This window comes from Pygoscelis adeliae, unplaced genomic scaffold (genome assembly GCF_000699105.1).
Source record: "Pygoscelis adeliae isolate BGI_AS28 unplaced genomic scaffold, ASM69910v1 Scaffold98, whole genome shotgun sequence".
In the NCBI taxonomy this organism is placed as follows: domain Eukaryota; kingdom Metazoa; phylum Chordata; class Aves; order Sphenisciformes; family Spheniscidae; genus Pygoscelis; species Pygoscelis adeliae.
This window is the reverse complement of record NW_008825547.1, coordinates 6220087-6237869: the sequence shown is the minus strand read 5'-3', so window position 1 is coordinate 6237869 and position 17783 is coordinate 6220087. Positions and strand designations below refer to the sequence as shown.

Here is a 17783-nt window from a genome sequence, read left to right as displayed (position 1 = left end):
AGAAAAACGTAAAAAGAGTCTATAAACCAGAAACATATTTGTTTTGGACCAATTGAAATGTTTTATATTGATTTTTGACTGTATTTGATTTTCTAAGTATGCTTAGCACCTACATCTACAGAAATTTTGAAGTGGTATTTTGTTTTGATGTGAAAAATCATATTTTTCCATATAAAATGTCAACAGACTTCCTCTAAAGCTGAGAGTCTGTTCAGAATTTTCCTGGTTTAGAAAATAATTTTTATTTAAATGAAGCAACAATTGCAGGCAATAAATAAATCAATGGAAAAAATTAAAAACAATTTATAGTCGACCAACTTATTCCTGAAATGCACTTCTTTGAAGAAGACCAGAATGATTACTCTCATGTCACACCTGTGAGACTGATTCATAGGATGTAATCCACAATGGCTAAGAAGGTTATAGATCCCAAAAGAAGTTACGAAAAAGCAAAGGATAAGTTTGCCAAACCATGTGCATAAAAGTTCTTATTTTTCTCTATATGTTAGATGTTTTGACAGTGCTGACAACTATTTTAAAATGTTATTAATGATGTATATTGACCTTAGTATATGGTACCTGAACACTCCAAGTTTCAAAGCTGCAGAAGTGGTGGGGCAAGACTGATTTTGATCATTAGTCCCACAGTGAAGAATGTATCTCAGCTTCTTCCTGTCTGTTTTTCTGCCTTTCAGATAGAGGAATTTCGTAGACTGAGGACACATGTTAAAGGTGCAGAACTTTTAGAAGGCTGTGATGGAATCTTAGGAGATAACTTCAGACCAACTCAGCCACTTAGCGATAGAGTCATCAGGGCTGCATTTCAGTAGCAGAAGAGGAAGAACAACAGAAATAAATCTTTATTCAGGTAAGTAAAAGCTTAGCAGAAAAATCAAAACATTGAAATAATTTTCGTAGGGGAGATTTAGCTGAAGGAGAAAACGCACTGAGTTAATTTTAGCTAATGTTATGATATATTGTCACAATTGTAAGTTTTGACACTGTACTGTTTTATTTTATCCTGTGGTATAATAGTTCAGTTACTATTAGGTTCTTTAGTGGCTGGAATCTAATATGCGATTTAGTGAATTGAAGTATTTGTATTGACTTCAGTAGGCAGTGGATCATGCACAGTTAGATCACAGTTACTTCTTGTAGCTTTAAATTTCTCCTACTGCAGTGAGCAACAGGACATGTGCCTAGGTTATGTGGTAGATTGCCCCATTTACTGAGGTTCACTGGTTGATTTCTTACCGTGTTTTTAGAAGACCAGTCATTGGTGAATCTTTCTAGTGTTATCTGTTAAAAAACAGGGTAATAGTTCTGGGAGGAGGCCTTTGATTCTCAAAGGAGGCCTTTTTTTTTTTTTGATCCCTTCTCCCTGCTTTACAATGCTGTTCTTTCCCAACAAGACTGAATCTTGGGCAAAACCAGTGCAGGTACAAGAGGAAACTAATGAACTTCTGTCATGGCTAATTTTTCATATTTCATTCATCAAAGTAGTTGCTTCTTCTTGTCCTCAGTGATGTTTTCAGCCTCCATTGGCTCACAGAGCAAGAATTTAAGGGTGGCGTTGGATTCAATGCATAAGAGCTAATACAGATGTGAACCAGCATTATCCCCGCTTCAGTTCAAGACAACTAGTTACCTTGAAAGTAGTGAGTCAAGACACCAACGTTTATTGTTGAGTTTGTAATGAAGTGACCCCACCTTGTTACAAATAGTAAGACAGATAATCTGGGAAGTCGTCAAGAAAACAATGAATCTGTTCACTTGCTTTCTTTAATAAGTCCTACTACTTTTTAACATAGTAAAATTTTTCATCTACTGTCCTACAATAAACTTTATTTAAATAATAAAAACATTGGGTACTCCCCATTACCCTATTTTACTGCTAGAATCCATTATATAAAGCATCAGTTTTTCTATCTGCGCATTTCTTCAAAGCCATATGCTCACAAGAGAACCAATTCATCCAGAGTTTCACCTGGAAGCATGCTGCTGAAACATTTTTGATATACACTTTTGGGTAAGGACATTTATTTGTACATTAAATTCTTGCCCTATCTAGGTCAATGATGGAACTCCTTAGTTCACTTCAGGCTCTGTTGTGGAGTTAAGCCTCTTCAGAGCATGCTCTGGGCCCAGCCCCCAACTTCATATGAAGTTAATAAATGATCAGGCAGCAGATAACCCCTAAAAGAGATTAATAATTCAGTGCTTCCAAAAATGGATCCATTAAAACTGAGTGAGAAGATTATCTTTCCTCCTGCATGTGACAGAAATTATTAAATGGGCTGGGACAGTGGCCCACAATTTCATAGTCTTTCCATATAGCGTAAGCATTCCATATAGTGTATGCATCTAAACATTTTTGAAGTGTTTATTTGTATTTTATAACTGTATTCAATATCCACATCCCGGAAGTTAGGCAAAGAAAAAATGGGCTGGGACAGTGGCCCACAATTTCATAGTCTTTCCATATAGCGTAAGCATTCCATATAGTGTATGCATCTAAACATTTTTGAAGTAAGTGTTTATTTGTATTTTATAACCCTATTCAATATCCACATCCCGGAAGTTAAGCAAAGAAAGCAAAACATTGGTCCTTTTATTAGTATTGTTTTCTCATTCCCATATTTAATTTTGGGCACATCCCTAAGCCCAGTTCTCAATTACATGGTTCTCTGCAGTCACCAAATGTTGTCACTCTAATCTTGAAATGGATGTTTCAAATTTATCCCGGCTTCTGCATAAAAATTACTTGGGAAAATCATAGCAATATTAAAGTACAGTTTTTCTCAGAGAGTGAATAATTCCCTCAGGCCAGTGCAGGTAATTCAAGCCTGTAACAGTGAAATTACTTGACATGCTGAGTTTGAATTTTAAGCATGAAAGAGTTTCCTTTACAATGCTGGAATTGAAATGTAAAAATTTCCCTTTTGCTTTCATGTTTGAAATTTTATTACATTTGTCAATACTTATAAAGATTTGTTTTAAATAATAAGATTTATCTTGGCCATGCTTTACAAAATAATCTGCAGTTTTAATTCCCAAATGATGGAATTTTTAATGTAAAATGGTAGTCCTCACTGTAGGGCTATGCTAATTATGGACTCTCAAGCACTGAGAAAGAACTGTGACTCCTTGTGTAGCCCACAAGAAATGGCACTTGGCTCTCTACACCTGATTGAATTATTTATTAGAAATTCGTTTGGCCAGGTCTTCTTTTTAGTTTTAGATGCATCAGTCCAAATAGCACTGAACCAATCAAGGGTTCACAGTATATTCTTGCTATTGAGTTTGTCTCTGGGGAGCTGTAAACTACATATATGAAGTATAAAAAGAAGTCGTGTGTCTTTGATCACCTTTCTTCTGTGCAAAGAGGGAGAAAGGAAAGAAAACCATCCTACCTACTTTGTAGTGATTTCCTCACACAGTTCTCTCCAGGAGGAAGGTGTTGAGGAACAGCTCCTCTCACAGACCTCAGACATCCTCAGAAAAGACACCTTCCCTCATTCGTAGGAATGGGTAATGGTCCTTAAGCTGGGACTGCTGACATCAGCTGAATGTTGCTGTGAAGACTCAGTAGTAGATGGGGAGGTAATAGTTTGCAGGGTGGCATCTACATAGTGATCCAAGAGGGAGCATTTCTTCCTTTCGAAGAGGAGATTACCTTTTATTTTAAAGCTCTGGTATGTCTTGAATATTACAATTACAAACACACCGGTGGACTTCTTTTCTGACATGATGCCCCTCTGTCAAGGCTGCTGGCACTCCTGTCAGTAGAGTTTTCACTGTTTTCTTTTATTCCAAGCCAGTGTGGTGCAGCCACTTGAAGAACCTTGAGGAACATTACTTTTCCATGACCTTGTCACTCTGTCAGCAAAAGAAGGAGACAAATGTTTCTGTAAGTGTTGTGTACACAGGAGTAGAAGGAGGTTGCTTGAAAGGTCTAATTAGTTTTGACTGAATCAGAATGCAGGCTCTATGCATGCCATGCTCACAAATCTTCAGGACGTCTGCCCTTCAGCCTTGATTGAAACCTTGACAGAACTGAACCCTTTGTGGCTTATGATCAAATGGCATATGTTGATCTTTGATGCAATTTGTGGTAGCTTGTTGAATTGAAGGCAGAGATGACACAAACATGATATATCATGGTGTGTAATCTCAGGTAAATAAATGATTTTTTTTTTAAATGCTCCTCTATCATGGGAAAGCCCAGATCTCAAAACACCCCCCTACAGTTCTAGAACAAAGTTTAGCCAGGCTCTAAAGGGAGCCTTCAGGCGGACAAAACAGGTAGGACTTTGTAGCTTCACTGCTCTCTTTAACCCAATGGGCTTTAGAATAAGTTTGTTGCTATTTAGTTGGCCTCTTTTGACTCATCTGCTAAAAATGCATGTCTCCTATAGCCTGGGGTTAATAAGTGTTTGGACTCTGTTATGTGGGTGTTTTTTAAATACATCCCTTAGAGTACAGCCTTTACATCCTTTCTCTCCTGCAGTTGCCAAAGTTTTCACATATGTTTCCCTCAAAAAAGCCACTTTTTTTTCTTATTTCTAACTTCTTTAAGTCATATCCAGTATGTTGCGGTTGAAAGGTGCCTCTGGAGATCTACTATTCCAGTCCTCTGCTCAAAGCAGCGTTAACTACAGCGGGTTGCTTAGGGCCATGTCCAGCTGGGTTTTGAATATCATAAGGATGAAGACTCCACAACCTCTTTGAGCAATCTGTGCCTGTATTTGACCACCCTTGCAGGGAAAAAGTTTTTTCTTAATTGTAAATGAAATTTCCTGTATTTCAATTTGTACCCATTGCCTCTTCTCCTTTCACTGGATACCACTGAAAAGTCTGGTGCCATCTTCTATACTTCTTCTCATGAAGTATTTATACACATTGGTAAGATCCCTCTTGAAACCTCTCTTTTTGAGGCTAAACAGTCTCCGCTCTCTCAGCCTATCCTTCTACGACAGGTGCTCCAATCCCTTAATCATCTTTGTGGCCTGTTGCTGGACTCTCTCCAGTATGTCCATGTTTCTTTTGAATTGGGGAACCCAGAACCGGACCCACTACTCCAGATGTTTCATCAGTGCTGAGCACAAGTGAAGGATCATCTCCCTCCACCTGCTGGCAATGCTTTTCCTAGCGCAGCCCTGCAGAGGGCTGTCGGCCTTCTTTGTTGCATGGGTGCATTACTGGCTCATGTTCAACTTGTTGTTTATCAGGATGCCCAGATCCTTTTCTGAAAGAAAAGAGAGAAAGGGTAACGTTGTGACTTCCTCAGTGTTACCACTAGTTTTTTTGATACTTCATACTTGACTCAGAGCCCTTGCTATGGGCACCAGGGTATTTCTTGATAATCTCAGGTGATCTTGGAAAAAGATTTGTAATTCTTACTGTTATGCAGCAAAGCTTAACAATGGGGACATGAAACACTACCACTCCTAGAAGTCAAATAAGAAAAACCTTAAATCTTCCATTTTATTAAAGGCTATTTTTTTGGCAATTTGAGTCCTGGGCTCACTATTTTTTAAACATGTGAATTGTGAGTATACCAGCAGGCTATTTTATTTTGGGGCTTGCCACCCTGCCTAATGGGTAAGTACTTTTTCAGTAGTGTATTTTTCACTGAAGACAGGATCATTTGTGGTTTCCAATGGATTTATTACCCTCTCTTTAATCCTTGTTGCTTTACATGTAACTGATTCGATAGACATGCTTTTCTCCTCTATTACATCAGTGGAACAGCTTTATCTGTGAATGAGCAAGATGTCTGATTTCAAACACTTGAATATCAACTTGAATTGATACTAATACTGAATTGAGTATGGCATGCCTACATGTCTTCATCCCTTTATAAATCAGGGTGTATAAGCATGATTCCACGCATAGGATAGTTAAATGGCATTGCTCCCATTTACTAAGAGGACATCAAATAAGTGCCTGGTACAGAAGGCATTGAAATCAATGAGATTCTTTTAGTAGAAGACAGTAAGACCTTGTTCTAAAAAATAACTTGCTAAAGTTATATTGAAATAATATTTTCTTTTGAAAGGTTTAAGCTTTAATTTACTTTCTGCTGAGCATAACCAATAAACTAAAGAAGTTGGTCTTCAATCTGTTGTCTCAAAAGTGCGTATCCCAGACACAACTTAGTTTATTTTGTATCCGTAAATGAAGAATTGTCCTCCAATTGTGATGATGGTTTATACCTACTCCATCTACCTATCTACGTTACTTCAGTTCTCCTGAACATTTTTTTTGTGACTGATTCAGAAACTCCTGAAAAAGCATCAATTTTTATATATACAAATGCATGTACACGTTCATACATACACATACATCTTTGGTAGACCCCAGATTGTCAGTAGCTGCAAGTTTATCCCATGTCCTGTAAATTATGATAGCAGAAACTAATTTGGATTAAGAACCATTCTTAATATAATTACCATTTTCCTAGTTGCACATTCAAGATTAGAGGAAAAAAAGTAAATGACATCATTAAAATATCAAGGTTGTGCTAGGCCTGAGGAACAGGAAGGAGTAATTCAGGGTGGAGGAAGAAAGACTACATGCTTTACTGAAAGAGTGACTAACCATTGGAACAGGCTGCCCAGGGAAGTGGCTGAGTCACCATCCCTGGAGGTATTTAAAAGACGTGTAGATGAGGCGCTTAGGGACATGGTTTAGTGGGCATGGTGGTGTTGGGTTGACGGTTGGACTCGACGATCTTAGAGGTCTTTTCCGACCTTAATGATTCTATGATTCTATGCCTGATACTGCAGAGACTGTCTGCATGATATCGAGAGGTCTGAGCAGACAAGCAGAAATTGACACAGCATTAGTTTCACCGTAAGGAGAGAGGGCAATGTGGTGACTGTATCCCGTACTTTAGTGAGCGGATAGTGCAAATCACTTGCTTTTGAAGCTGCTGAGCTGCTCTTGTGGCAGCAAAACTATGCTGCCCTTTCCATAGGACACTGAACAGGGGATCAGTGTTGCCAGTGGGAATGAGCTAGTACTAAACAGGTAGTGGTGCACTCCCCTCTTTGTGGCATTGCACATTGTATGGTGACTGTAGATTATAGAATATGAAGGGACATTCAAATACAGAGTGAGCTATGGGGCTGTACCTTGCCTTTGAGAAATGGAAGTAAGATTGGCACGATGCTATGGTCTGTATTTCTTTGCCTAAGCAGATCTCAGTGAACTTTGCATTTGAATGGAGGCTTGCATTACCAATCAATATGTGTCTTTACTCTCAGTTTACTGGTAGAATTTGTAGTTCCTGAAGTTCACAAACAAGTTGCTCTGCAGAAGTTCCAACACTTGAGGATTTTATGCTTTCCTGTTATGTAGATCCAGAGCTGAAGTGAGCTTTCAGCAGCCATGCATCATTAGGCTACTATGACCATTCTTCTCTTTTTCCTGGTTTAAAAAAAACCCTAAAACACAAAGATTATCAACACTGGTTCTTTAGAAATACAAACACCAGTTTCCTAGATTTGATGAAATATGAGTATTTATGCTGCTTCTCAGCAAGTGATTTTTCGTTGGTCATTGTTTGTCTCCATGAGTTTAGGTTTTGTGCTTAAAAGGTGGTTGGTTTAGTTGTTAAGTTTCAGTTTTTGAAAGAAGCCCAACTTCATGTTATCAACAAAACTGACTATTGTTCTCCTGTTTTTAAAAGCTTATGTATAGTGCCCAACCCCCTGCTGCCACTTCAGAGTACTTGAGAATGTGCTTACATTTGAGTGCGTGACTATAGGACAGAGGGCCAAGCACCTTTGGCTTGTGAGCCACACACCATAATCGGAGACCTACTGGAAACATACCAAAACTTTTGGAGCATTCAGGGGACCAAGAGCTTCAGGAATGGCTGAAAGACGGTGCCTTTTCAAGTTGCTTCCCACTACTTCGTGGTAATAGCAGGGGATGGGGTATGCACTGAGATTGTAAGTGAACCCTGTAATGTTAGCCTAACTTGTTTTCCCACTGCTGAGAATTCAAATTAGTGAGTAGCAAAACACTTTTGTTGCTTATGTGACATACTTCTGACACAGGAGCCACAATTCAGGGATTTGGTAGCCGCAGACAGCCCAAGAGTCATAGACTGGTCACTGCCGTAGTAGGAATTTATGCTGTGTCCAGGCCAGAGCATCAGTATAAGGAGTGATCAAGCCCTAAATGAGGAAGAAAACCATCTTGAGTTGTAGCTGTTTCCAGAGTGAGTACCATATTGGAATTGTCTTTGTTCAATCCTTTACTGAGCACTTCTTAGAAATACAGAAATATTGGTGGAGGAATGGAAAACAGTCGAAATCCCTTAGCATGTATAGAAGAAGCAAAGAAGAAACAAAATGCTGTGCTTCCTTTTCAAAGCTAAAAAAATCATAAGGTAGCCTAGGAATCAGACCCCTGCTTATGCTTCAAATAAGATACTTCACGCTGACAAGGGCTCCCAAATTTCTTGACCTGTGACTCTCTATCAGCATCACACGTTCTTTGCTATCCACAATGCACTGTTACCATCAGCATTTTTATGAAAAGCATTTTGAGAGTATAATTTCCAGCTGCTTACCATAAACCATGTATGGTTTGTACACTGCTACTTGGGAAGTGATAATGTAGCCAGGCGTGCCTGTCATAAAAAACACCCTCACAGCATGTTTATTGGCAATTTCAACAGAAAAGCTAGAATCTGAATACACACTGAAACTCTGCCATGTTATTTTCACTTATGGGGAAAATGCTGCAAATTAGTGGTGAGGCAAAATGGTAGGAAGCTTAAATCATCTTTGATAAAACTACACCTGTTTTTTAAAATATAGAGACTCCAGATTAGTGCGCGTGAAATATAGTACTGTAACAGCTCTCAAATGTCAAGGATATTAGAAGGACATACAGGTACATGTGTCTGACCACAGACAGAGAAGAAAGCCTACAATATGCATTCCTCCTTCAACAATGTTATACGTGTTAAGCAGTGGGAGTGCACTCTGTTTTACCTAGATGAAATCACACAGGGAGTTTTAAGCAGGACGTTATTACTCCATTGAAACTGAAGATCCAGGTAGTCACAGGTCCTTAATCTTATTGGAATTTGTAATTCTAATTATTTCATATGGATGAAAACAATGCAATGAAAGTATGCAAACAAACTCTTGCTAAGCAGACAACAGTGTTTTGAAAATAAATAGCAAACAAAACCAAGCAAGTTATTTGGGATACTGAAAATGTTTTTGCCACTGGTAATTGTCACTCAAGGAAGAGAATACCAGCAGTGACTGTTGTTAGCAATGTTTTATGACTAGCACCACAGTTTATGACAGAGCAGTGCTACAAAGCAAAACTTACTGTAATTTTTAAAAGATTTTTATGCATCCCCAGAGCTCAAGAGAAACAAAGGAGCACTTTAGTTAGCTAGATGTTGTTAAATGCCCACAGAACTAGATGTAGACTCAATAAATTGCGACATTTCAATGGAAGGAATGCAAAGTGTTTCAGGAAATAGCAGGAATTCATAAGGTAGTCAGTTCTCTTCTCTGAGACAATCTGAATCCATGCCTGACCATACTTTCAGGTGCTGTTTTTAGGGAGGTATAGTATAATGGTAATGTGTAGTCAGTCTTAAAGTGTTTTTTGCCTTTGATTTTTTTTAAACTCTTAAACTTTTTGGTTTAACCTAGTGTTAAGGAGGAGAAGGCAAGATGCTTCTATGCGGAAAAAAATAGACACATTGTGTGAGACAATAATGGTAAGGAATATGGTGAGACAAAAGAGGTGGAAAAGCTCTCCAGAAAGCAGATTGACTACTTTTAAGTAGCAGAAGAAAGTTTTTGATCTTGTGTAGTTATCTTGACCTAAGGCTGCTGCAGTGGGGTATCTTATTTCCTCCTTATCAGATGGAAAGGCATATTATTGTGGCCATCCTATTTCATTTCTCCATAGTCCGTTTATTTGCACTTTCTCAACACTTTCGGAAGACTTTGAAAAATAATCCTTTTCACTGAAGTTTTCTTATATCTTATCTTTTAAATGTGTTCTGTCTATTACTATGGGAACATTGGGACCTTTAGTTCTTAAAAATATACCAGCTTGGCCCTGTCTTTGCTCCTGCTGCTGCTTCTTGTTTCTGAGATAAAGTTACAGTCTTGCATTTATCCTAGTTTTGTACAAGAAAATGTACTCTTCCTGAGGAATCTAAGTACGTAAAATTATTATAGGAAAGAATTAGAAATAAATATTGTTGGAAACATAATGATTTTTTTACATTATGAGGTTGATTTCTGAATTTTGATTGACCTTGTTAATATTTTTTTTTTTTTAAACCATGGGTATTGTGATAATAGCTCTCAGGTTTCCCAGGTATTTACACTTTATGACAATGATCCTCAAAGCTTTTCTCTGGGAGTGGTTGCCTGATTGGTAGAGGACTCCACCAGAAGCAGTTGGACTCTCTCTCTCTCTAGGACTCAACCCAAGCAAAGGAAATTTCAAAGGCAGAAATATAATTTAGAAACAAGCAAGGCATCTAGGCAATTTTCTGATTATAATACGTGTGCCCATTTGTACAATTTTAGCTGAAATGTTACATTTCCAAAAACCTTTCGGAAGAGTAAGAGGAGCAGGTATCTTCATAGCTACATAAACCTTTAGCCTGAATAGTGTGTTAATTGACTGCATGTATTACGGAACAGTGCTATTAATTTAGCGTGGTAGAAAAATTACTCTTAAACAATAAAGGGTAAACATGAATAGCAACACTACCAATATATACAATCAGTCTTTTGTCAGACAATACATTTCTATAACAAACACAACTGAAATCTTCAGACTGGCTTGTAATTAGGCTCCTTTCCAAAAGTAATCCATTAATACAATAGCTGCCCAAATCCCAGTTCAACTTAATTTCACTGACTTTGATTTTTGGACCAAAAGCATTAAGCTTGAACTAGTGAAAAATGTACAAAATGTGCATTCAATTAAGGAGTAATTAGATACTCAATCACCCTTACATCACACTAGGGATTATCCAAGAAAGAAGAGAGATACTACTCACTGCAGTGTATAAAACAGTTTTGTTAATTAGTTTAGCACTAATTGAGATTGAGAAAGTGTCACTGTGTCACAGCGTTAGTTTGCCTACATGGAACCTTAAGAACACAAAGTTTTGGCTTTCTTTTGAGCTTAGTTGCTCAGATTTTTCAGTCTAATTCCCGGATCCAGTATGTTTTGTCCACGCAAGAGGAACCTTTCTGTTCACTTCGGGGAGAGGGTTGGTCCCTGCGTCATCATATCCGTAGCCCACTGAAAAACATGCCAAGAGTTTTTCCTGAGATGGAGAATAACTTGTTATTATTGCATGTTTTTTTATGTTACACCTTTATACCAAACCCCAGGAAGAACAGAGAATCCTCTGTGCTATTACATAAAGCGTAACTGGGGCTAAAACCAGCTGCTCTGTGAAGGGCTTACAGCCTCCCTTAGAAGGCGGCTGGTAGAAAGTTCTTCAAGTTGACCATCAAATGGTCCTGCTGCCAGACACCATGACTTTTGGGGGTATTGGATGGTAACCAGGAAGCACATGGAAATCAGGGCACAGATTGTCTCGTGGGTAGACGCTGACTTCTTAACAGCACTGCTGGTGACTGACAGCCTCTACACTCCTTTCCTCTTTAAAAAGAGTGGGAACTCTCTAGAGATGTGTTGACCCTGCAAGCAATTGTAGCCCCAGGTGACCATTTGCACCCAAACACTTACAGATTTTTTGTGTGTATGTACTGAGCTATAGTTGGCACTAAAATAACCTCAGAAAAAAGTGAGATTATTAGTATGACAGAATGAAATGATTCGGCACTGTCATACCTAGCGCTTCCAAACTGAGAGCACTGGGACAACCTGAGCCGCTGATTTCCTAAGGTTATGCTGAAGCACACGAATATGTGTTTGCATGAAACCAAGTATTGATTTATCTCTGCTGCTAATGAATAAGAATATTACTGCTATTAGGAGGGAAAAACTGGGTGATTGCTTTCTATCTCCTGAGCTCACCTGCCTCCCATGAGAGCGACGTACTCAGCACTTCACTTGGTACAGCCCCTAAAATGGTACACGGTAAAAAATTCTCTGTGACTAGTGTATATTTTCCTTTCTAGTTTACTGCCATGCTCTCCACATTAGAATCAATTACCTGATTGATTCAGAAAGCCAATTGTAAAGCTTTGTTTCAAGATAATAATTTTACCACTACATTTAACTTTGCGGTTTTATTGCCATTTCCTCCATTGCTAGTAAATCTTCCAGCACTGGCTTTACCCTAAAAGAGAAGAATCAGGACCATTATGTCACTGAAGTATATACCCTGAAACTGCCCCCACCTGCTGTCATGAAATCCCTGCTTTTAGTTTTCCCTGTCTCCCTGGCTGGACATAAACAGTCTTTCAGACCCACTGCGGAGGAATTTCAGTAACATAATTGTTCCATTCTCTTTTCAGAGAGGGGGAAGACAATGCTCCCACAGTGCCCTCGGATGAGAAGTGGAAACTTTTGAAGCTGCTGCTTCAGTTGAACCACAAAGCCTGTATTGTTTGTCTTCATCTAATTCAGCCTTGATAGACAGCTTTGACAGTTGGTCTGTCCGCACGGTCCAGTGAAATTCTGGGAATGGGGCTGTACATTAAAAGAAGAAAACACATTAAATCTTCCAATTCACACTGTTAACTATTTTTAAATGGTAATTACCATTGCTTAGATAATTTCTTTGCCATAGCATTCAATAGTGGTCTGTGATCCAAACAGTACCACTTTTAAGCTTGGTATGAATGTTAATATGTAGAAATTCTCGTTAATGTTTTGAATGTTAGATTTAATTTTATTCTGTGTCATCTCTTGTGCTGTCAGTAACCATCTTTTCTGTAGAGGGGAGGTGCATTCTGTAAAGCTAATAAAAACATTGTTTGTTCACAGAGAGTGTTACGCAGATTCAGAATTGATTTTTGGGCAGAAAGGAACGCTTCTCTGCTAAACCTATGCACTTACCATGGTTAATCTGAATAAAGCTGAATGACTTTTGCATTACTAGGCACTTTACTGAAATAGAGGACAATTTTGAAATAAGGAAAGTTAACCAATATAACAATAAACAGAATCATCTGGATTATTTTCTACTTGGTCAGGCATGGAACTTTACAAAGAAATGTTCAGTTCAGGCAGAAAATGATCGGCCTTTGTTCTCCTGTGAATTATGACAGTTCTGTTTGTTTCTGTACATTACTGAGGATGGTGGTCTGGGGACCTGCTCTGCATGTCCTGAGCTCACTGCACAGCATGGGGATTGCCACGCTGGGCCACACATGACCCATCTGACAGAACAGATAAGAAGGGAACAGTAGTCTAAGCCAGCTAGTCATATCTTCCGATTCCTGCAAAACACCAAGATCTGAAGGACAGGGTCAATAATGTGGTGGGCAGTAGCTTTGGTCACCATAGCTATCAGTGAGGTCCACTTTCCTAGCATGGGGAGGGCAGGTTTATGCAGAGACCTATGTGAGTGGAAGAATGCTGGAGGCACAGATGGCAAGCTCCAGTCAGGGGCACAATGGAGACGCAAACCAAAGGTTCACAAAGGGGAGGTTACTCCCTTGGAGCAGATCAGTGAGTCATCAATCACAAAGTCATCACCAGGCAATGGTAAATGCAGTGTCAGAAGGCATGCTTCATCCGCCTCTTCAAGGGCTATGGGGAGAGCTGCTGCTGAATGAGCTACGAATTCTCCGAGTCATTTATGTGTATATTAGGGACAGCAGAAACAATAGGACAAACCCACACACCACACGCGAGCTGGGTCGGGGGGAGTGGATACTGCTGACTACTTCATGTGTTCATAACTGTGTGTACTGCAGAAAAATGTGCTTCCTTTGGAGAGACACACAGCTGCCCTTGACAGCATGCCTTGCAATAAATGTGTAGAAAATGTACAGCAAGCAGCCCACCATGAAGTCATCTGTTTATTTTGGGCTTAGCAGAGTAGCAATTGGCAAATTGCTCCTTGGGCCTATAGAAACGTGAATTTCTTAGGGTTACATTTAAGGAAGTCCCTCTCCGCCTTCTGCCCAAATTTAATGAAGTATAACCCCATTGTCTAGTCAAGGGGTTCAAGATTTCAGTGCTGGCCAAAAGCACGCATTCCCTCTGCCATGTCCCCAGCACTTCCACAATGTCCATGTAGCAGCTTCACTGTTTGCTGCCCGTCTACCTTCAGCAATGACCCCCCCAGGCAGCTGCAGCCAGAGCCCAACCTCAACACGCTGGTCACCAGAGCCTGGCCTCCCACTGGTCCACATCTTGCCATAGGGCAGGGAGGAGTTTCTGCATAAAGTCTGCTGCAATGGCCTGCAATGGCTAGGCTGGACTGTCCACAGTTTTTGGCAGGATCCTGATAATTTGTCCTAGTTGTAAGGTTTGGTACTAAAATCTTGAGAAAAAAAACCCCAAAACAAAGCCCTGTGAGGTGGAAGTGAACTGGTTTCTGCCAGTTGAAGACCTATTCCTATCTCCTTGCACCCAGCAATGAAGGAACCCTCCAAAAGTGGAGTGAACCATGTTCCAAACCTGGCAATTCCCAGGTTCTGTGCACAGCTCATTCGGAAGACCTTTTCCCTTTGCACACAACATATTGTTAACTACTGAGTATTAACTGAGAGGAACTGTAGTATTAATACAGCAAATATTGACATTATGATGAAAACTGAACTAGATTTATTCTCTAAATAAATGTGTTCCTTATCTTGGAGCTGGCTGATATTATTCTGGCTGTGAAATACAGATACATTGCAAAGCAGATGATGTAATGTCTCCACCAAAAAACTGAAGTCCATTATTTCCCTTTCCTGTGCTCCTTTCCTGTGTTTGCTGTTCTTTCCTGCGTTGCCTTGTGCAGTGAACTTCTAGTCATATAAACACTACTACTGAGGAACTGAGGTTGGTAAATTTGTCTCAACATTTGTCAGACTTTTTTTTTCTAGGCTTGGCTTTGAAAGAGAAAAAAAAACCCACTGGTAAAAATACTTGTAACTCTATTTTGTCTTTAGAACCAGATCTAATTATAACAACAAATTCATTCACAAAACACACCCATTCTAATTACAGATTGGTCAATCCACGTTCATGGTGTGTTGGGAAAAGTCAAATTAGTCTTTCTGGTTTTGGTAGGAATCCGCAGGGAGGAATTTGCAGGAAGGGCTCTCTGTGTATTACTTCAGTTACATTGCACCCATGAGAGGTTTTATTGCGTGTGGTGAGACTCTGCTACTCTCCAATTAGAGTTCCACATGCCTGCCTTTGTATTAACATTTTTAAGAAATCATAAAAATTGATAAAGGTGTTCTGAGGATAGTGTAAGGCCCTAAATTAATAAGTTCCTCTTAAAGCCTACAGCCACTAAAATTCTTCTGATTCAGATTGCTATCATCTGCACTGGAAGTATTTTTAAAGGTAAGTATTAATGTGTGTGATGCTCCACATAATTTTAAACATTTATTAGAAATGTGAATTATAAGTTTCCAAGAGGTGTTGAGCAGTTACACACTTGTTGATCAAGAAATAATGACATGATACTTAAAAGGAGCTATATGTGCCTCATGAGGCAAAAGCTGGCTCTGCAGCCCTCTGGTAAACTTTAGAAAGGTATTAGGAACAAGAAGAAATCCAGTTCTTGGGAGAAGGCAGGTGAGTTGGGCCAGGATCTGCTGTCGATGACCTTCCCTCTGCAGGTGATGCGTTCTTTGGGTTCCCCTGTAGTTTTCTGGAGTTCCCAGGAAAACTTAGAGGCTTTAAGCTCTCAGCTTGACTTCTGACTATGGCGTGATGCGCTTTGCACCCTGGGCTGTGATCCTGGGCTCCTGTCTGTTCAGATCAGAGGAGCCTATTAGAGAGCACCATGCCTCCCTACAGCTGCCTTCTGCCCTGGCTCCCATGTTTCCTTTGCATGAAAATCAAGGCATAGGTGGAGCAATAATGAATGCTAGGTCTGTTCCCCAAATACACCTGTGAGGTGACCAGGCATAAATTGGTGTGGGTTAAAGGGTAGGCTTGATCCCAGATGTTACAGTGGCAAGCATGGTATGGTAGCTGTGTATAGAAACAGGCATGAACTAGGACACTGAGTCTAAGAGGAAGTAAGGGTGGTCCCTGGCCAGCATCCCTGTCTGTCACCTAAAGGTTGATTCATTGGTGTTCCTGAATCCCAGAGGGTAATTGAAGGCTACCGTTGCTGAAGAGTTAAAAGTGCTTAACAACAGGGCAACATAAAGGAAAAATAATTTTACTGAGAAATTTCAGCTGAATTTTGCTTGGACTGCAGAAGCAACGAGGAGGGGGAGATCCATGCACAGGCAGCTTCACAAGACATCATACACATCAGTGTTCTCCAGAACCTACCAGGGTGCAGCTGCCGTACCCTCAGACTCGCCTTCATTGAGTTGACCAGTAAGCACAGCACTGGTGCAGTAATGGCCTTGTGCAAATTAATCCTTTCATGGCTGTCACATCAACTCCAGCGGGAATGAAGAGAAGCTTCCTTCCCTCTAGAAAGGGGAACCCATGGTGAATGATGACTGCAGAGGAAAAGAGGAAAACCCTCTCTTAGGGTTGAGGACTCTGGAAAGAGGACAAATTTTGGCCTGTCTTTTCCTCCTTGGCTGGGTTTCACAGTGGCATCAGCCATGGAGTCAAACTTTGAGACATGTTCTTCCTTTATACACCAGTGTTGCCTGCTGAAATGTCAGGCAGCTGGAGAACCATCCACCACATCTCCTGAGGCTGGGCCACACAGGATGTGTTTGGAAGTGTTTATGTGCACATTTATTTATGAAACTGTAACTGTCATTGTAAGCACACCTCTGTATGTATATTCGTATCTTTAGAATGCTATACATAGAAAAACGATTTTTAAAACAAGGACAATTTAAAATGAATTTTAGAACTTCTAATTAAAGCTAAGAAATTCCAGTATGAAGACTCTGTGCCTAGCATCAGTCCACCAGCACTGTACATACATTGTCGGTATTTGTATGATTGGATATTTTTCCCTTGCTTAGTGAACATGTGTTAAAGTCTTGTTCCCTCCTCTTTTCTCCCATTATTCATTATTCAGTCCCAGGTCCTTTATATTGAATGCTGTTCGAGACTTGCTCTGAAGACATAATCATTCATTTTCTCATGGGGCTTTCTCTCTTACAGTATGTGTTTAAGTGCTTCCGATGTATTAATGAACTCATCTTTACACTCACTTTGCAAATGCCTTCTCCCCTGTATCACCTGAGGGATATTTCTCTCTGGTCATAGTCTGACTATCCATATGATGCCAGGAATAAGAAAAAGACTCAGCAGTTAGCCATTTTAGAGAGAGACTCTTCATATTGCCCTGCAACACGTCGTCCTTGTCCAGGAGAACTTGTTAAGACATTATCTGCAAAGTTAAAAACCCAGCATTGACTCAGTAGTCAGGTCACCTCTTCAGTCTTCTCCCTGATAAAATTGCTGAGATGATGACTTCTATTGCAAGGTTTGTTTTTTATTGCTGGGTCAGTTTTTGTGACCCTTCTGTCCAGTATCTTCACATCCTTCTCACCGGTATTCTTACCATGCTGTGTACAGAAGCAGTGGCAGCTCTTCATTTCTGCTTGGTCTTCCCCAGAGCCTGACCCCACGTTGATCCAAAAATGCCCTTCTCCTCCCCAGATATTAGGCAAACAACTGAAGATGGGGCCTGAGAG

At 39.8% G+C, this 17783-nt stretch overlaps 1 protein-coding gene across 1 annotated transcript in view; it reads left to right on the top strand.

Annotated features, from left to right (window-relative positions):
• The window catches only part of CA8 (carbonic anhydrase VIII), a 65642-nt gene extending 52668 nt beyond the window's left edge, over positions 1-12974 (top strand). Inside the window, exons 9-10 of the mRNA XM_009332109.1 lie at positions 696-868; positions 12504-12974. Of these exons, the coding sequence (XP_009330384.1) occupies positions 696-830 (135 nt within the window). The 3' untranslated portion in view covers positions 831-868; positions 12504-12974. The remainder of the gene's footprint in view (positions 1-695; positions 869-12503) is intronic.
• The last annotated feature ends 4809 nt before the right edge of the window (positions 12975-17783 follow it).